We start from the raw sequence: 15,490 nt of genomic DNA, 5'->3' as shown, positions 1-15,490 counted from the left end.
TCTCCCTGCCCTGGGGCAGAGGAGAGAGGAAAGGAAGCACCCCCCGCTGGTCCTTGCGGAGCTGTGAGTGCTGCTGTTCCCGTTCTGAGCTGGGCTTGAAGAGTCAGTGTACATGTCCCGCCCCAGCCCGCACAGGCCTCCTGAGTGGCCAGGCTCCGGCGCGGCAGGTGGCTCTGTGTTCCCCGCCACAGTGAGGGCGTCCCGACCTGTTTGAGATCTTCACCCCTCCCTTCCGCAGGCCTCTTTGTGCGCTTTGCTGAGAGAGTGTTGGTGACCAGGCCATGCAGCCGGCCTGTGGTTCCATCCAGGGTCCTTCTCATAGTTCAGTGAGTCTAACAGGAGTGCTCGGCGGAAGAGGGGGTTTGCTGAGTTCTCACAGAGGTCTTTGGGATACATCATGGTGAACCTGGGAGACCGAAGCTGGGAGTGTATGATCTGAGGCCAGACACGGCCACCGAGAGCTGCTCCCTGACTTAGGGTACCTCGCTCAGGACGCTTCTGGTGGGACCTCTGGGTGTCTGCGGGGAGCTCAGGCTGTGTACCTTTGTCATAGTTACTTTTCTGTCATTGCTGAGACAAAATACCTGACATGCAGTGTTAAAGGGAGCAAGGTTTATTTATTATTTAGCTCACAGTTTGTAGAGGTTGCAGTCCGTAAGTGGCTGGTTCGAAGGCAGGCTGGCTTGGCAGGTGGCATGGCAGAGGAGAAGCAGTTCATGGTGGGCAGAAGGTAGCAAAGTAAGCCAGGGACAGAACAACCTTTTTCTGTCTTACGTGGTAACCAGGCTACTGGGATTAGGGCAGTACCAGATCAATCGGTGGGCCGACCAGCCACTTTAACAGGGGTGGCAGCCCCATGTTAGTGGCCCGTCGTGGCTGCTTGGTGCAGGTTTACTTCCAGCCTTTCTGTGAAGGAAATCAAAGTAAAGAGGCTGTCGACACATTGGAGGTAGCTTTTGAGCTCAGAGGTTATTATGGGGCCAGGACCCTCAATTCTGTGAATTAAAAAAAAAAGCTCTAAAATAAGAACTGCAGCACAGTGTTGGTGCTGAGCGTTGTCTGAGGTCCTCGGTCCATGGCATGCTGGAACCCACCGTCTGCTGGAACCCTGCTTCTGCTGGAGGGGCACTCAGCTGTCATCTCACACCTCACCGAGACCCTGGTTGTGAGTGCGTAGGGACAAGCACAGCTTTCTCCTCGTCGCCCTATTTGCTACAGGCCCAGGAGCCTTGCTAGCAGGGCTGCGACTGAGAACAGCAGCTTCGTGGTCTTGAGTTGTCAGGCCTGTCTTTAGGGGCGCATCAGTGGCGGCACCGTGTTTTTTCCCTTAGAAAATGGAGTTGGTGGTTCCCCTCTCCCGGAGGCTGATGTGCGCTGCCTGAGTCAGCGCTGCCCGGGGGCCCCGGAGAGGCTGCCGTTCTCAATGCTAAGCCCCCCAAAAGAGTGTATTCCTCTTACCCCAGAACCCATCTCGGGCCCTGCCTTGGATCCGAGAATGGAGACGCCGCGCGTCTCTAGGTCCTCTGTGGCTGACGCTCCCTGAAGTCTGAGAGCTCGTACCTCATGCAGAGCGCTGCGCGGACCTCGGCTGGGAGAACTTGGTCCGCGTGGCTCTCTGAGAACCTCTGTCTGCCCAGGCTCGGCCTGGGGTGAGGTAATTCTGTGCGTGAGAGTGAAAATGTCTTTCTCCACGCAGAGAGGGAAAGACCGCCTTTAATTAAAGTGGCAGTGAACTTGCAATTATTCAGAGGTAATTACAGAGCTTGTGAATCATGTAGGACATTGGGTGCTTCCTAAAAATCCCCTCCTTTAAAAACCGGCGTCCACCTGCGAGGTGCTGGCACTTTGGTTTGGAAACAGTGCTGCACTGTAGGCTGAGCAGAAGGCTCACTCGTCGTGTGAGTCGTGTGCATGTTTTTCTTTTATGTTTCCCCGTTGCAAGATGAAACCAAGAGAAGGAAAACTGAAAAACTTTGCCTGGGAACTTGTAATAAACTGTTCTCCGAGCCAGCGTGGCAGACCTGTGGCACGCATGCGCAGTAGGCTGTTTCTAGCATTGAAAGCTCTGAAAGGTTCGCCATCACTGCTCCCAGCAGTTACAGACTTGCAGCAAGGGAAGAGGGAGGCAGACCAGAAGTCTCCGTGCAGCTGGCTGAAGCCTGGTGGTCCAAGGAGGCGAGCAGGGCCCGGCCTCACGGGCTTCCTGTGTGCTTCCAGCCCTCGGGCAGAGGGACTCACTCTGCCTGGGAGCCCTGCGTGGACAGGGCGGGGTGCACAAAGGCGGGGCCTCGTTGACCCACCCGAACAGCAACCTTCACGCTCACCTTGCCACTTACAAGGTTTTCAGTTGTAGAATGATGATGAGTTACAGAAAAAGTAAACAAGTTCTTCTGAAGGTTCGTATCGTATTACATGTCCGCCAGTACAGTGTTGGTGTGGGTGTTTAATATTTTTAAACAAATCAAGGTAATCCTTAATTAAGGAGAATCCTTCGTTGAATAGAATTTTTTAAGTGGGAGGCCTCTGGATTTTAGAGTCACATAGTCCTAAACCACTGTTAGGACTTTTTCCTGTGTGGTGTTTAGTTTGTTTGTTTTGAGACAAGGTCTGGCCAGGTAGCCCAGGCTGGCCTTGAACTTGCTGTGTAGTCCAGACTAGCCTCATACTCAAAATCTCCCTGCCTCAGCCTACTGTTAGGAACTGTATAAAGGAATGGCTTATTTTCCCCCCACCACGTTATTTCCAAGTCAGTTTTTATTATTTTGGAATAAAAATCCACAAGCCTGGTGGAACCTTGTCATGGCTGATACATTATGTCACCTTGGGGAGTCTAGAGGTTTGGCTAAGTGACTCAGCAGGGAGACATACTACTTTGTATACATCCCAAGCCTGTGGGAGAGAAGGCGTGGAGATTATGTGAGAGCTACACGCCCCTTAGGTAGGGGTAGTCTGTTTACAATATAAGGGAGGGAAGGAGGCTGCTTGCCGCCATTCCTCCCTTTTTCTGTTGCTTTGTTGTGTTCTGCCACCATGAACACCTGCCCTCTGCCAGGTGCCACTCTGCCTTGCACCAGCCCAGTATGGACTGAAACCTGCACAAGCTGTGAGCTAAATAAACCTTCCCTTCCTTAGTTTTGAGCGTCAGGTATTTTGTCCCAGCAGCGAGAGAAAAGTAACCAAGACAGGCCTCATTGGTGCTGAGAGGAGGCTGACCCAGGGCTGAGCTGGTCTGTTTAGAGATACTTCAGACATTTGCAGCCAGTGTGACTTTGTGTTAGGAAACAGTGTGCAGCTGGTGGCAAAGCGAAGCCCCTGAGCGAAGCCCCTGAGCGGAGCCCCTGAGCGGACTGTCAGTCGAGGCGCCGCTGTCCACACCCGGGTGTTAAGGCCTGTACTAGAATTACTGTTCGGTTTCCTTTTCGAGGACAAAGGCAGGGATTGTTCAGAAGTGGCTGGAATTCTGCTTTAGAACTCGGAGCCGGAGGCGGTGGGCGCTGGGCGCGAGGGAAGCTGTGGGTCCGGTGCTGTGGCTGCAGCATTGGGGTAGAGGGAGCTGGCTTGGTGGGGAGTCAGCTGAGCAGCAGCCGGCGCCCAGCCTGTCCCGCTCCAGCCAGGTGTGCAGCAGGGAGCGCAGGTCACAGGGCTGAGCCGCAGGCTGCGCCCCGCCCTGCCTGCCGGTGGGCCCAGAGCGGCTAACAGCAAGTTTAAGGCAGAAAAGTTATTTCCTGATCAGCTGTCTTCTGTGGCTTCTGGGATTGCAGGCTAATAATGGTTTTATGGCCTTTTGAATCAATAAGAAGAATAAGCAAAATCGCTCAGTAACTGAAAAGAACTCCTGAGTGGCCATCAGCTGCTGCCAACCGGAAGTTAAGGCTGCGCATCAGCAGCCCAGGGCACGCAGACTGTTAGAGAGGACGGCCGCCAGGCTGCAGTTCAGTGTCTCCTCCATTTCAGTATCTTCACTAACGGGCGTGGCCACGGCGCGTGCCTGTAGTCCCAGCACTCAGAAAGCTGAGGCAGGAGGAGCACCGCGAGTTCCAGGCCAGCCTGGGCTGCCTAGTGAACCACAGCCAACCTGGACTACACAGCGAGACCCTGTCTCAAACAAACAAGCAAACATTAAAAACAAATACATTCACTAATATCAATGGTTACCCCTGTGGTTATGATTCTGGTATCTGTCATCTCAGAGGTGATCTAAGCACATGGTCCCTGACAGAATCCTGTCTAAAACAAAAAGAGCCCCCCTCACAACCCTGCCTGCTGTTAGACTGAAAGGCAGTGGAAAAAGCAGATCATCTTAAAGATGGTTATAATTTTTGTTTTTTAGGGTTTTTCTTTTTTTTTTTTTGAGACAGTGTCTCACTTTGAAATTCAGGCTGTCCTTGAAGTCACTATGTAGCCCACACGGGCCTCAAACTCACAGCGATCCTCCTGCCTCAGCCTCTTGGGTGCTAGGATTATAGGCATGCATCACCATACCTGATAGTGTTATAGTTATAATGTTTAAAATACTGTTTTTCACCCTGTCTTTCAAAGGCAAATCTAAGATAAGAGTTGCTACAAGTAAGTTTATAAAAATACACTATAAACATTGTGGCTGTTTTTTATTTTGAAATATGTAGAAGAAATAAAAATATCACAAGATAAGCTTCTACGCAAAATACCAGTGCCAGAGCTCAGTGTGAGAGGGTCTGTGCTGATGACGTTCACATGCTAGCGGGCAGGGAGGAGGAGAGGCGAGCGGCTGGTGTGTGAGCCTGGCGCTTGGACTTGGATTTGAGGAAGCCCTTCGGTGGGTGACATTGGCCTGACTCCGGAGAGGTGCTGAGCGCTGGGAGTGGGTGTGGGAGGCAGCAGACGTGGATGTGAATGGAATTAAGGCACCAGAGTCCGGCCTGGCGCAGGGGAGGGTGGGCAAAGGTGTTCACAGGGCCCTGCTGCTGCCCAGGTCAGCTGTGCCTGGACAGTTGCTTACTGTTTATTACGGGCGTCCTGGTCAGGAAGCAAGGGGCTTCCCGCCAGGCCTTGCTTGTGCCGGGCTGAGCGGGTGCCAGGTCCATGATGCATGTGTGAGGATGGCCTGCCCGGCCCCGCGAGGCCAGGTGTGAGCAGATCCGTGCCAGGCTGGGGGATGTCATTACCAAAGAAGGATCTCAAGTGTATTCTGCAGTAGTCCGTAGCTCCAGAGGCTTGTTCGCTCAGGCGTGGACGGTGATGAGAGATCTGGTGATGAGAGATCTCGCGCAGGGAGGCGGCTTTTCACAGGAAGTCAGAGAAATACAAGAGTGAGTGCCAGGAGGGTGCTGGCAGGCCTCCGGCACCAGGGCTAGGCTGGCGATGGCGTCTGTAGCCACAGTGAGGAAGCGTTTTCCTGTTCGTTCGAGTAGCACTGGAAGGAGGGTTCACTGGAGTCCCTAGAAGCAGGTCTGTGAAGACAAGGACTTCTTACATTCTTGTTTTCTTACCGTTCTCTGTCCCCTGTGAGGGTCTGCAGGGAGCAGCCGGCTGCTGACTTGTAGCAGAGCCGAAGTCACCTTGCCCAGACCCCGTCTCTGGGGCTTGTTCCTCGGAGAATGTGTTTAATGCCTTGGTGTCAGGGCTGACAGCCGAGGAGACGTTCTCCTGCGGTGGAAGTAGGGCAGTCAGATGGTGAGACGCCGTCGGCAGGGAGAGCTGACGTCTATAATTGGACCTTCTCATCCTTGACATTTGAAATGAGAAGTAAAAATCATCTTTCTGGATTTACGTGCCAGGGCACTCCCGGTAGAGTAGGTTGGGAATAAAGTAAGTACTGTTTTGGGTGCCTGGTAATCTTTTAATTATGAAATAAGCTTTTTGATACTAATCTTTGAAAATGTATGATACCGATCCAGGGAAACAGCCTTTCTGAATTTCACATCCTGCCGTCTCCATCAGATGCATTGTTTCCACCTCTACCCTATATCGTGCAATCTTCCTTTTGTGTCAGTTCCACAGCCTGTAAAAGTTCGCGTTGGACCCGGTCCTGACCCGGTCTGGGACAGAGCTGAAGCCCAGAGCGAAGGCCTGAGTTTCAGGAGCCCGGGCCCCAGGCTGGAAGGTCAGAGCCAGCTGACCAAAGCCTTGGTCTGGAACAGTCAGGGGACTTGGTCTCTTCGCCGTGTGTGTGTGTATATGTGTGTGTGTGTGTGTGTATGTGTGTGCGTGCGCACTTACAGGACTTCATGTGACATCCCTGCCATCGCTGCTTCTACAACTACCCTCACCTCCCCCTGCACATCGCACACGCTCGGCAAAGCCGGGGCACTGATAGATGCTGTTTTGTTCTTTTGCGGCCTCTGAAACAGCTTGTACAATGAAGACAGAAACTTGCTTCGCGTTAGAGAGAAGGAAAGACGCAACCAGGAAGCTCACCGAGAGCAGCAGGAGTTTCCGGAACAGATGCCCCTCTTTGGAGAGCCCTACAAGGTGCGTACCGTGTACTCGCCGGCCCAGCACCGGTCTCCTGCAGTGCCAAGCCCTGATAAAACCATGGCCCCAAGGAGTCGAGGGGCACAACCAGGAGAAGAGCTCACCCTCAAGAGTGCTTTTGAAACCGATCTGAAAACTCTTTGAATATTGTCAGGCTTACTCAAGTTGGTGGTTTTCTTCTGTAACTCGAGTCTATAATTAGTAACGTGTGTCTGCGACAGGCTCCTCAACTGGGAAATGGGTTGGAACTCCGCCCTGGTAGGTTCTGCAGGTCACCTTGAAATCCAGCCTTTTATTCCCTAGTGGCAGTGCGCACAGATTGCTAACGGGTTCTCCTCAGACGTTTTTTATGTAGTGCCTGACTCCATTGCCTTTTCGGTTCCCCAGACGGCGAAGGGCGATGAGCTGTCCAGCCGCTTGCAGAACATGCTGGGGAACTACGAGGAGATGAAGGAGTTCCTGAGCATCACTTCCTGTTCTCAGTGCCCGGATGCTGCGGACAATCGGCTGGGGAAGCCAAGATACCCTTTGTTTCCCGAGCGGGTCGGCGGCACCCCATCTAGCCCCTTTCAGGCTGGAGTTCACCACCAGCCCCCGCACGCCCCCGCCCCCAGGCCCCTGCCCATGGGCAGCAGCAGCCACCATCCAAAGATGGTGCAGCCCAGAAAGGACCCCATGCCAGGCCCCCGCACCAAGGGCTGTGGCCCGCCAGACGCACAGCCCCTGACTCGGGACCGCCTCGGGCAGGAGGGCTCCAGCTCCGGTCAGCACAAAAGAGGGGACCGCAGGCCCGACAGAGACCCCTGTGCCCCGGGGACAGGCGCCACGCCAGCCAGCGAGCTGTCTCCCTTCCTCTCTTCTCTGCCCTCCCCGGTACCGCCCCTGTCGCCCATACATTCCTCCCAGCTGGCTCCCCCTGGGGCGCAGGGAGGCTGCAAGGCGCAGGGCGCTGGCAGCGGTGCTAAAGGCTGCTGCCCAGCCAGGTCTCCCAAGGACCCGGCGGCGAAGGCCCGTGACAAGGAGGCCGCCCCAGACAGCACGGCAGCCGTGGCCAGCCTTGGGGTCGGCCTCCAGCCGCCACCTCAGACATTTCCACCTCCCCCGCTGCCCTCCAAAAGCGGGGCCCTGCAGCAGAAGCCCACGGCCTATGTGCGGCCCATGGATGGGCAGGATCAGGCCCCCAGCGAGTCTCCCGAGCTGAAGCCACAGAGCTTCGAGAGGGGGGGCTCGAAGGTGCCCTCCGAGGCCCGGCTCGCCAAGCTGAAGATGCCGCCCCTGCCTGCGGAGGTGAGTGAGCTCTCGCCTGGGCAGCCCCAGTACAGATACTGGAAGATGGGTCTCTGGGGGTGGGGGTGGGGTGGGGCGTTTCCTTGGGCTTAGGAACTTTTGGGGTAGGTTGTTTTTTCGTTTGTTTGGTTTTGTGGTAGGGGGAGTTGTTTTTTGAGGCAGGGTGTTGCTATACAATTCAGGTTGGCCTTGAACTCACCGTGTAGCCCAGGATGGCCTTGAACTCGAGGCAGTCCTCCTGCCTCAGCCTCCCAGGTGCTGGAATTACAGGCATGTGCCACCTTGCCTGCTTTGGGAATTTGTTAACCTATGAAAAACTCAGGTCTGAGGTGGATTACCGATGTTAGATGTGGAAATGCAGTTTGTGGAAAGATTTAAAAACGTTTTATCCCTCTGTTTTAACACCCAGTAAAACAGAGATCCAGAGAGTACAGTTTGTGTTTATACCTTTTGCCTACAATCACATCAAGAGAGGGAACATTTTCTAGTCCCACAAAGTTCCCGGAAGGTTTTGGCTTTTTTGTTTATTTGGTGGACTTCTTTATCAAAGTGAAGAAAACCTATTTTGGCTGATACTTCCTCAGCCTCAGTGAGTCCTAAGCCATAAAAAAGTAAAATGAAGGTGTGAAAATATTGAAGACAAAACCGTTTTTTTTTTTTTTTTGTACTGGGAATCGAACTCAGGACATTGTGCTTGCTGGGCAGGCGCTGTGCCCCTGAGCTATATCCCCAGCTGAAAACCTTTAATTTTTAAAGAGTTGTTCCCCATGAATTGTAAAGAACTTCAAAACTAAAGTTCTGTTTTAATATTTTTTATTTACTACTTGAAAAAGAAGAGTGGGTGTGTGGTGACATCTTGTCTGACAGTGAGTCACAAGTACCATACAGAATGTTACTCAACTGTGGGGTTGTTTTCTTCTTTTTAACTGTGGGGTTTAAAAGTAACAAAAACATTGTATTTTTTAAACCAAGAAAGTGTTCCTTTTAAGTGGCAGTGGACATTTGAAAGAAGAGAAGCAGAACTCATAGCCTTGAGTGCTCAAGTTTCAAGGTGGTCTCCATTACTAGTAGTAAAACTGCAGAATGAAATGTTTGAATGTAATTTAGTTGATCTTTTGGTGTTTTGAGATAGGATCTCACTGTATAGTCCAGTCCGGTCTTGAACTCATGTAGCCAGTTCTGATCTTGAACTCACAGCAGTCCTCCTGCCTCAGCCCCCTGACTGCTAAGATGATAGGTAGAAGTGAACTTCGAGTGTGCTTGTTAATATAAGGTCTGTAATTTAGTTAGCTCTGTTATGTAAACATTCTGTTTTGCATAGCCAGTGCTCGAAGACATTTGTATTGCCTGGGTTTTACTGAACACCAGAAGGTAAAGTACCTGAAGGTTAATAAAGACTGCCGACAGAACCTTAGCTGGAAGGAGAACACGGCTGTTCAGCGGGGAGACTCTGCCCCTCCATGGTGTCCGCCTGGATCTGGAAGAGGGGGCCTGGGGTTTTCGCCTCAGCTTGTGCGCTGTGTGTGTCCCTGGATGGCTGCTGCGTGTGACTTTGGTTTGAGGGTCTGAGGAAGGAGGAGAAAGGCGAAGTAAAGTAGGCGGAATGGTGGAGCTGACCGTGATGGCAGAGCCAGGCACTGCCCCCATCCCTTGTGGATGACAATGTGTGCGGACCCCAAGGACGGGAGGGCAGCAGGGGTGTGTGCCTGGACACGGGTGCTAGACCCAGGATTTTATTGAAAAAGGGGACTGGGCAGAGACAGGAATGACAAGCTACGCTGAATTAGAATGTTCTTGTTTCAAAGTTGCGCACACGGCCCTTTCTTCGTGTGTATAAGGTCTAAGAGGAACTCACTGACTTGCTGAAAGGGGTCGCTGGTGCCCCAGCTAGAGCCAGAACCCCATCCTTGGTCTTTCTGCTTGGATGTGTGTCCTGCAGTGCCTTTGGCTCCAGAGGTGGCGGTGGGCTGTACATTGTCACTGTTTTTGGTTTTTGCAGTTCTGGGGATCAGACCCTGGGCCTTGGTGCCCGCGGAGTGCCACACCCCTGAGCAGCACGCCCAGCTGCAGTGTGTGTAGTTTTGACCAGCAGAGTTGGATTTTGTCTCCTAGATTGAGCCTAAGGTAGAGCCTTGGCGATGGTAGTGTCGTTTTCTTAACCCCACAGCTTTTCTCTTACGCTTATTCTTTCCCACTGGTGTGAACCCCGTGGTGTGCCCAGCACTCTGAGAGGCCTGGGTTGTGTAGCTGAGATCAGGGTAGCCAGGGTCAGTCTCTTGGACCCTGTGTTTCTATGGGGGGTTGAGATAATGGATCTGTGCACCAATGTTATGTCTCTACCGAGAGTGCTGCAGAAGGAGCAGAGGTGCTGAGAGGGAAGGAGCAGAGGAGCCACTTTGAGGGCAGCCGCACTGTCCTCTCCGGCGTGACCTTCCCAGGGATGTGCACGGGAACTCGAGTCAGCCGTGCAGGCAGGAGAGGCGTTCATTTCAGGCCAAGAAACAGGAAGTGGGAAGTCTGGGCTTGGGGAAGTAGAAGAGAGGGGAGCGTGGCTGGACATGGAGAGGAGGAGGTGCCAGGTGAGAGCAGGCAGCCGAGTGCAGCCGCCAGGTGTGGCCCAGGCGTAAGGGAGGCTCTGAGCTGGGGAGTGACCGGTCTGTAGTCTCCTTGGAAAGCGATCGCTGGCCCCTGGGTGGAGAACGGGTTGGCAGAGCAAAGCCAAAGTCAGGGAGACCAGCTAGCCGGTGTGAGAGAGGCGCCAGGGAATCGACAGGGCTCTGTGATGGATCGCAGGGGGTGTGGCTGGAGGTCAGGTGCGGCGAGGTATCCGTGAGGCCGGCAGCTTTCACATGAAAGGTGGTAGTGGTGCGATGCTGCCAGCCACTGAGGTGGGGACCAGCTCGAAAACCATGAGGTCTGATGGAGGAAGTTGAGATGCGGCTACATCTGGGTAGCCACAGCACTCTGGTGGGCATGTGTACACGTCCAGCCCCGGGGAGACGTCCAGACTGGAAATAAAGCATCTGGGGTTTGTTTTTATATTGTAGATATTAAAGCAGTGCCAGCGGGACCTCACGGCAGGCGGGGGCATGCTGTTCCCCGTCCAGATGAATCTGCCTCTGATGGTGGCTGACTTCGCTAGGGAGGTTGCTCTTTCCCTCGTGGAGTCACCTGATACCGAGCCGGGTGACTTCCCTCAGTGCCGCCACGCCTCGGGGTCCTGGCTGGGCACCTCGTCTCGCTGTGGCCTGCAGTTCAGCATTCATTTTCTGTGAGCCGTCTACCAACACCGTGCGGATCCCCGGTGGGAAATCGTGTGACCGTGTGGTGACTCACGTGGCCTCTGTGTGTGCAACACATTCTTTCCTAGTTCCCTGTTTAGCGCTCCTGTTAGTGCAAGCCTCAGGAAGAGGGACTTCCTGTTATGAAATGATCCGTTGCCCTCCAGCCACTCTGTTTTGGGTGTGTGGAGACAGTGATGTCCTGCGGTGCCCACTTAGAAACCAGCCGCTTGCCCCCATGGGCACCCGGTCACTTCAGCAACTTCTAGCCCAGCGCGGCACCCCCGCCTCCCGCCAGGCCTCCGCTGCTGCTGGACCCAAACTCTCCTGCTGGGGATGAGCGTTATTCCAGTAGCTCTCCGTCAGTATGTGCACGTGTGCGGTTTGACAGGTGCCGGCTGGGGCACCGGGAACCAGGGCCTGTGACTTAGATACATGGAGCTCAGGGAGGCAGCACGTCCTGTGGGTGGGGTGAGGCCGTGTGAAACAGCTCTGGTGTCCTAGGCAGGGGGACAGCAAATGCCAGCGGCTGCTTAGAGATGGTTCACGATGTCCTGAGTCATAACCCAGGACTGCAGATTCCAGCGATTTTCGTTCATTCATTCTGAAACTCATCTATACAGGAGAATCAGCTGAGGAAGCCTGTGAGAAATATGCAGTGGTCTTTGTTGTCGTTATTTGTTTTTTAACCGTGGTACTGATTGGACCCAGGGCTTTTGCACTGAACTACAGTACCTGCACCCCCAAGGTCTTGCTAAATTGCTAGAATGCCCAGCATGAGCTGGAATTTGCAACCCTCCTGATTTAGCCTTCCAGAGTACTGGGATTACAAGGTGCACCACCACACCTGGCTAGAAATATATATTGTTTAAAAAAAATTCCCAGACCCTGTCCTAGGTAGGTTGAAGGATTTGTGTCTGTGATTCTCATGAAATTTGTTCTCATAGCCTAGAAATACAGACTGTCCCAGGAGAGCAAAGCTAGGTAATTAGGTGCTTCCCTCCCACACCATAACGAGTACCCCCACGGGGTCCCTCAGGGGTGGAAGGATGGTGCCGGGCAGACGAATGGGTGAGACAGACTCCCATGTCCTCCGCTTTCTCCAGAGCTTGTGTTTTCTTCCAGCTTCCAGCTTTTATAAAGTTTCTGTATAAAGTAAAAGATTCTAATATAATCTTATTTAGCTTTTCAGGATGTTTGTTAGACAATACTTTCATTGCGGTAACTTACACATGGAACACATGTAATCTGAAAGCCTGAAATTTTCCAAAGTCAGAATTGTTGAGCACCAGCCTGACGGCACAAGCAAATTCTACACCTCACTTCCCTTGACCGCTGGTTGCAATCCAAAGGCAGGTGCCCCAGAAGTATGTGAAGTTAACCTTCAGGGGATGCGTAGGAGGTGTACACGTATGAAGCAAACAAATTTCACGCTTGGACTTGAGTCCTACCCCCGAATAACCTCATTATGCACATGCAAATATCCCAAACCCCAGAGACTCAAAACAGGACTGGTTCTGACCACTTTGGATGAGGGATACTGAGCCTGTGCAGCTGCATTAGCTTTGGTTCTACGAGGCACAGCTCCGCCAGCTTGGGTACCTGCGTAGCCCGTGCATTGGCCTGGGGAGCTGGGGGGCCCAGGTGGAGCTGCCTGTGTGCGGAATTCCCCAACGACCAGGGAGGCGGGGAGCAGACAGCTCCCGAATAACACCCAGTGGGAAGCTTGGTCTCTGAGGGCGGCTGCATGTTAGACCTGCAAATGTCTAAGTATAGAAGTTTAAAAATAGTAGCAAGTGACCTGCAGATGCTTTGGGCAGAAGCCGCAAACAGGCCATCCGAGGCTGGGTGGGTCTGCTAGGCCTTTTGTTTTACCTGTATAATATGTTTTTCTTTCTTTGAGCTAGTATTTGCAAACTAGAGAATTTAGGTTTAAAAAAAAAAAAAATTGCTGGGCATATAGCTCAGCGGCACAAGTGCCTGCCTGGCAAGCACAAGGTCCTGAGTTCGATTCTCGGGTACCCTCCCCATAAAAAAATCTTCAGTTTCCCCCCCGGAAGTGGTCAGCTCATGCTAAGTGGAATCTTCTGCTTTCAGTTTTGGAACCTGGCAGGTTTTTGAAAAATACCTTAAATGCTGCAGGAAACATTCAGATACAGGCAGAAAATACTTTTACAAAGCTCTAAAATTGCTGGCAGTGAGTTAGTGTGAAGAGAAGAATTGCTTAGAGCCGCCCATGAGGACAGCTTAGAATCCAAACTGAAAGATCTTGCCGGGTGGTATTCATTGGGATTGTTTTCCACTTTCTGTTCCTGCTCAAGAATGCCAGAAGTACATTCGGTACCAGGAGAAGAAATTCCTGTTCCTTCCTGTTGTTTCGCACTTGGTCTTGGTGGATGAATATCAGATCCCCATGGCCCTGTCCAGCGTTCATTGCCAAGCCGGAGCTGTGCAACCCTTTGCATCTGCCCGGATCGTGTGCTCTCCCCAGACATTTGATCTTTTCTCTAGGTTGTGTTTTATATTGAGCAAAGTGGTAGTCTGTAGGGACAAAAACCTGGATATTCCAGGGAGAGTCCTGTTGATGTCTGAGTTAATGGTTTTGATTCTGGCCGCTTGGTGGGGTGACCAGTACTCCCGAGACACTTCAGCGAAATTCCTCCTAAGAGAGGATCTTGGTTCATGTTATCGTAACAAGCTTTGTTTTTTTGGCCTTGGATTTCTCCTCTCCAGTTGCCAGGAGGTGCAGTATTTGAAAAATCCTTATTTCCAAGGTTGTCCTTGCAGTATGTTCACATTTTCTAAGAACTCAGCTATTTTTTTCGAATGCATTTCTGTTTTTTGTTTGTTTGTTTGTTTTGTTTTTTTGGTTTTTCTCCGGTACCAGGAACCGAACTCACGACCTTGCGCTTGCCAGACAGGCACTTTTACCGCTGAGCTAAATCCCCAGCCCCTCGAATGCATTTCTTCAGGAGTTATGCTTTTTGTTTTGTTTTGTTTTGTTTTGCTTTGGGTTTTTTTGAGAGAGGGTCATGCTCTGTAGTCCAGGCTGGCATTGGTTGAACTCACTATGTAGCCTAGGCTGGCCTCGAACTCAAGGCAATCCTCCTGCCTCAGCCTCCTGAGTGCTAGGATTACAGGTGTGTGCCATCATGCCTGGCTCCTAAGCAGCTATTTTTACACTGATTTTGTTCCTTTCTTTAAAGGTTAAAGTTGATCTCAGGAGTCAGAGGCAGGAGAACTGCCATGAGTTCAAGGTCAGCCTAGGCAACATAGTGAGACCCTGTCTCAAAAAACCAAACCAAAGCCAACAAGAAACAAAAACACCAAAGGTTCAACTCACTAGATTGGCAAAGCCCCCGCTTTCACCTTCCATGTTCAGGGTCCCCACCATCCCGTTTCCTGTTGTAGCTTGGCCTATTTTCTCTCTGCGTTTCTGCAGCCCAGAGGTAATTTGTCAAGCCATTCTGATCTTGTGCTGCAGGGCTTTGAGGGTTAATGTTTTAATCTAGGGGTCTAGGTATTTAAGTAATTAGAGCTCCTGTTTCTAGCTCTATCCTTCAGATAAATCACCTTAGGGTTTTTATTCCAGCTGACAAATAATAGAATTCTGAGAATTCACATTAGGCAAGAATTTGAAGCTTTGAGTTGAGCTGCATGAATGAAGAAAGGAAAGCGTTCTGTATTTATCTTCCTCGCAGGCATTCTCATAGCCCTAAGCTTTATGGACATTCTTTTTCTTGGAAGCCCAGCTTTTAAAATTATTTTTAGAAGTTATTACTTCACGCCGCTGCCAGGCATGGTGGCGCACGCCTGTAATCCCAGCACTCACGAGGCTGAGGCAAGAGGATCGCTGTGAGTTTGAGGCCAGCCTGGGCTACATAAGCGAGTTCAAGGCCAGCCTGCACTACACAGTGAGACCCTGTGTCAAAAAAAAAAAGAAAAACAAAAAAGTTACTATTTTATTTGTGCATGTTTATAGAGTACAGTGTGGTACTAATTTAAAACAAATACGCTGTACAGTAATGATCAGGATAGTCAGCATTTCCAGCTCCTTAAACATGGTTTGTTGTTGTTATGGCTTTTGTTTTTTTCCTTAAACCGTTTTTAAAATTTGGATTAACAGATAAACACTAAATCAAAACATTGTTTTGATTAAATTATATGTATTGATTAATGTATATGCATGACATTTCAGTACATGTGTGCAGTATGTACTGCTGTAATCAGGGTAAGTAACATTTCTATTTGAAGTTCAGGAGAAAAGTGTGTGATAATTGAGCACGTGTGTTTATTTCACTTAACATTGTGGCCTCAAAGTGCATCTGTATTCATAGTGACTCAGCGCGTACCTTTCTTAATGGCAGAGTAGGGCTCCCTTGTATAGAAATATATTTCCTTTATTTGTTCATCTCTTGATGGACATACAGGCCTCTTCCAAGATTTAGCTTTTTTTTTTTTTTTTTTTT

The 15,490-nt window shown here is 51.3% G+C and overlaps 1 protein-coding gene across 3 annotated transcripts in view; it reads left to right on the top strand.

The window, feature by feature from the left end:
- Positions 1 to 15,490, top strand: part of Aff1 (AF4/FMR2 family, member 1) — a 150,657-nt gene that overhangs the window by 61,593 nt on the left and 73,574 nt on the right. For all 3 annotated transcript variants that reach the window (XM_013502746.1, XM_013502745.1, XM_005401342.2), the window contains exons 3-4: positions 6,330 to 6,450; positions 6,841 to 7,740. In XM_013502746.1, the coding sequence (XP_013358200.1) occupies positions 6,330 to 6,450; positions 6,841 to 7,740 (1,021 nt within the window). The remainder of the gene's footprint in view (positions 1 to 6,329; positions 6,451 to 6,840; positions 7,741 to 15,490) is intronic.

Source organism: Chinchilla lanigera, unplaced genomic scaffold (genome assembly GCF_000276665.1).
Source record: "Chinchilla lanigera isolate Chin_1 unplaced genomic scaffold, ChiLan1.0 scaffold00073, whole genome shotgun sequence".
NCBI lineage: Eukaryota > Metazoa > Chordata > Mammalia > Rodentia > Chinchillidae > Chinchilla > Chinchilla lanigera.
The sequence above is the reverse complement of the archived record's forward strand: the minus strand, read 5'-3'. Positions and strand labels throughout refer to the sequence as shown.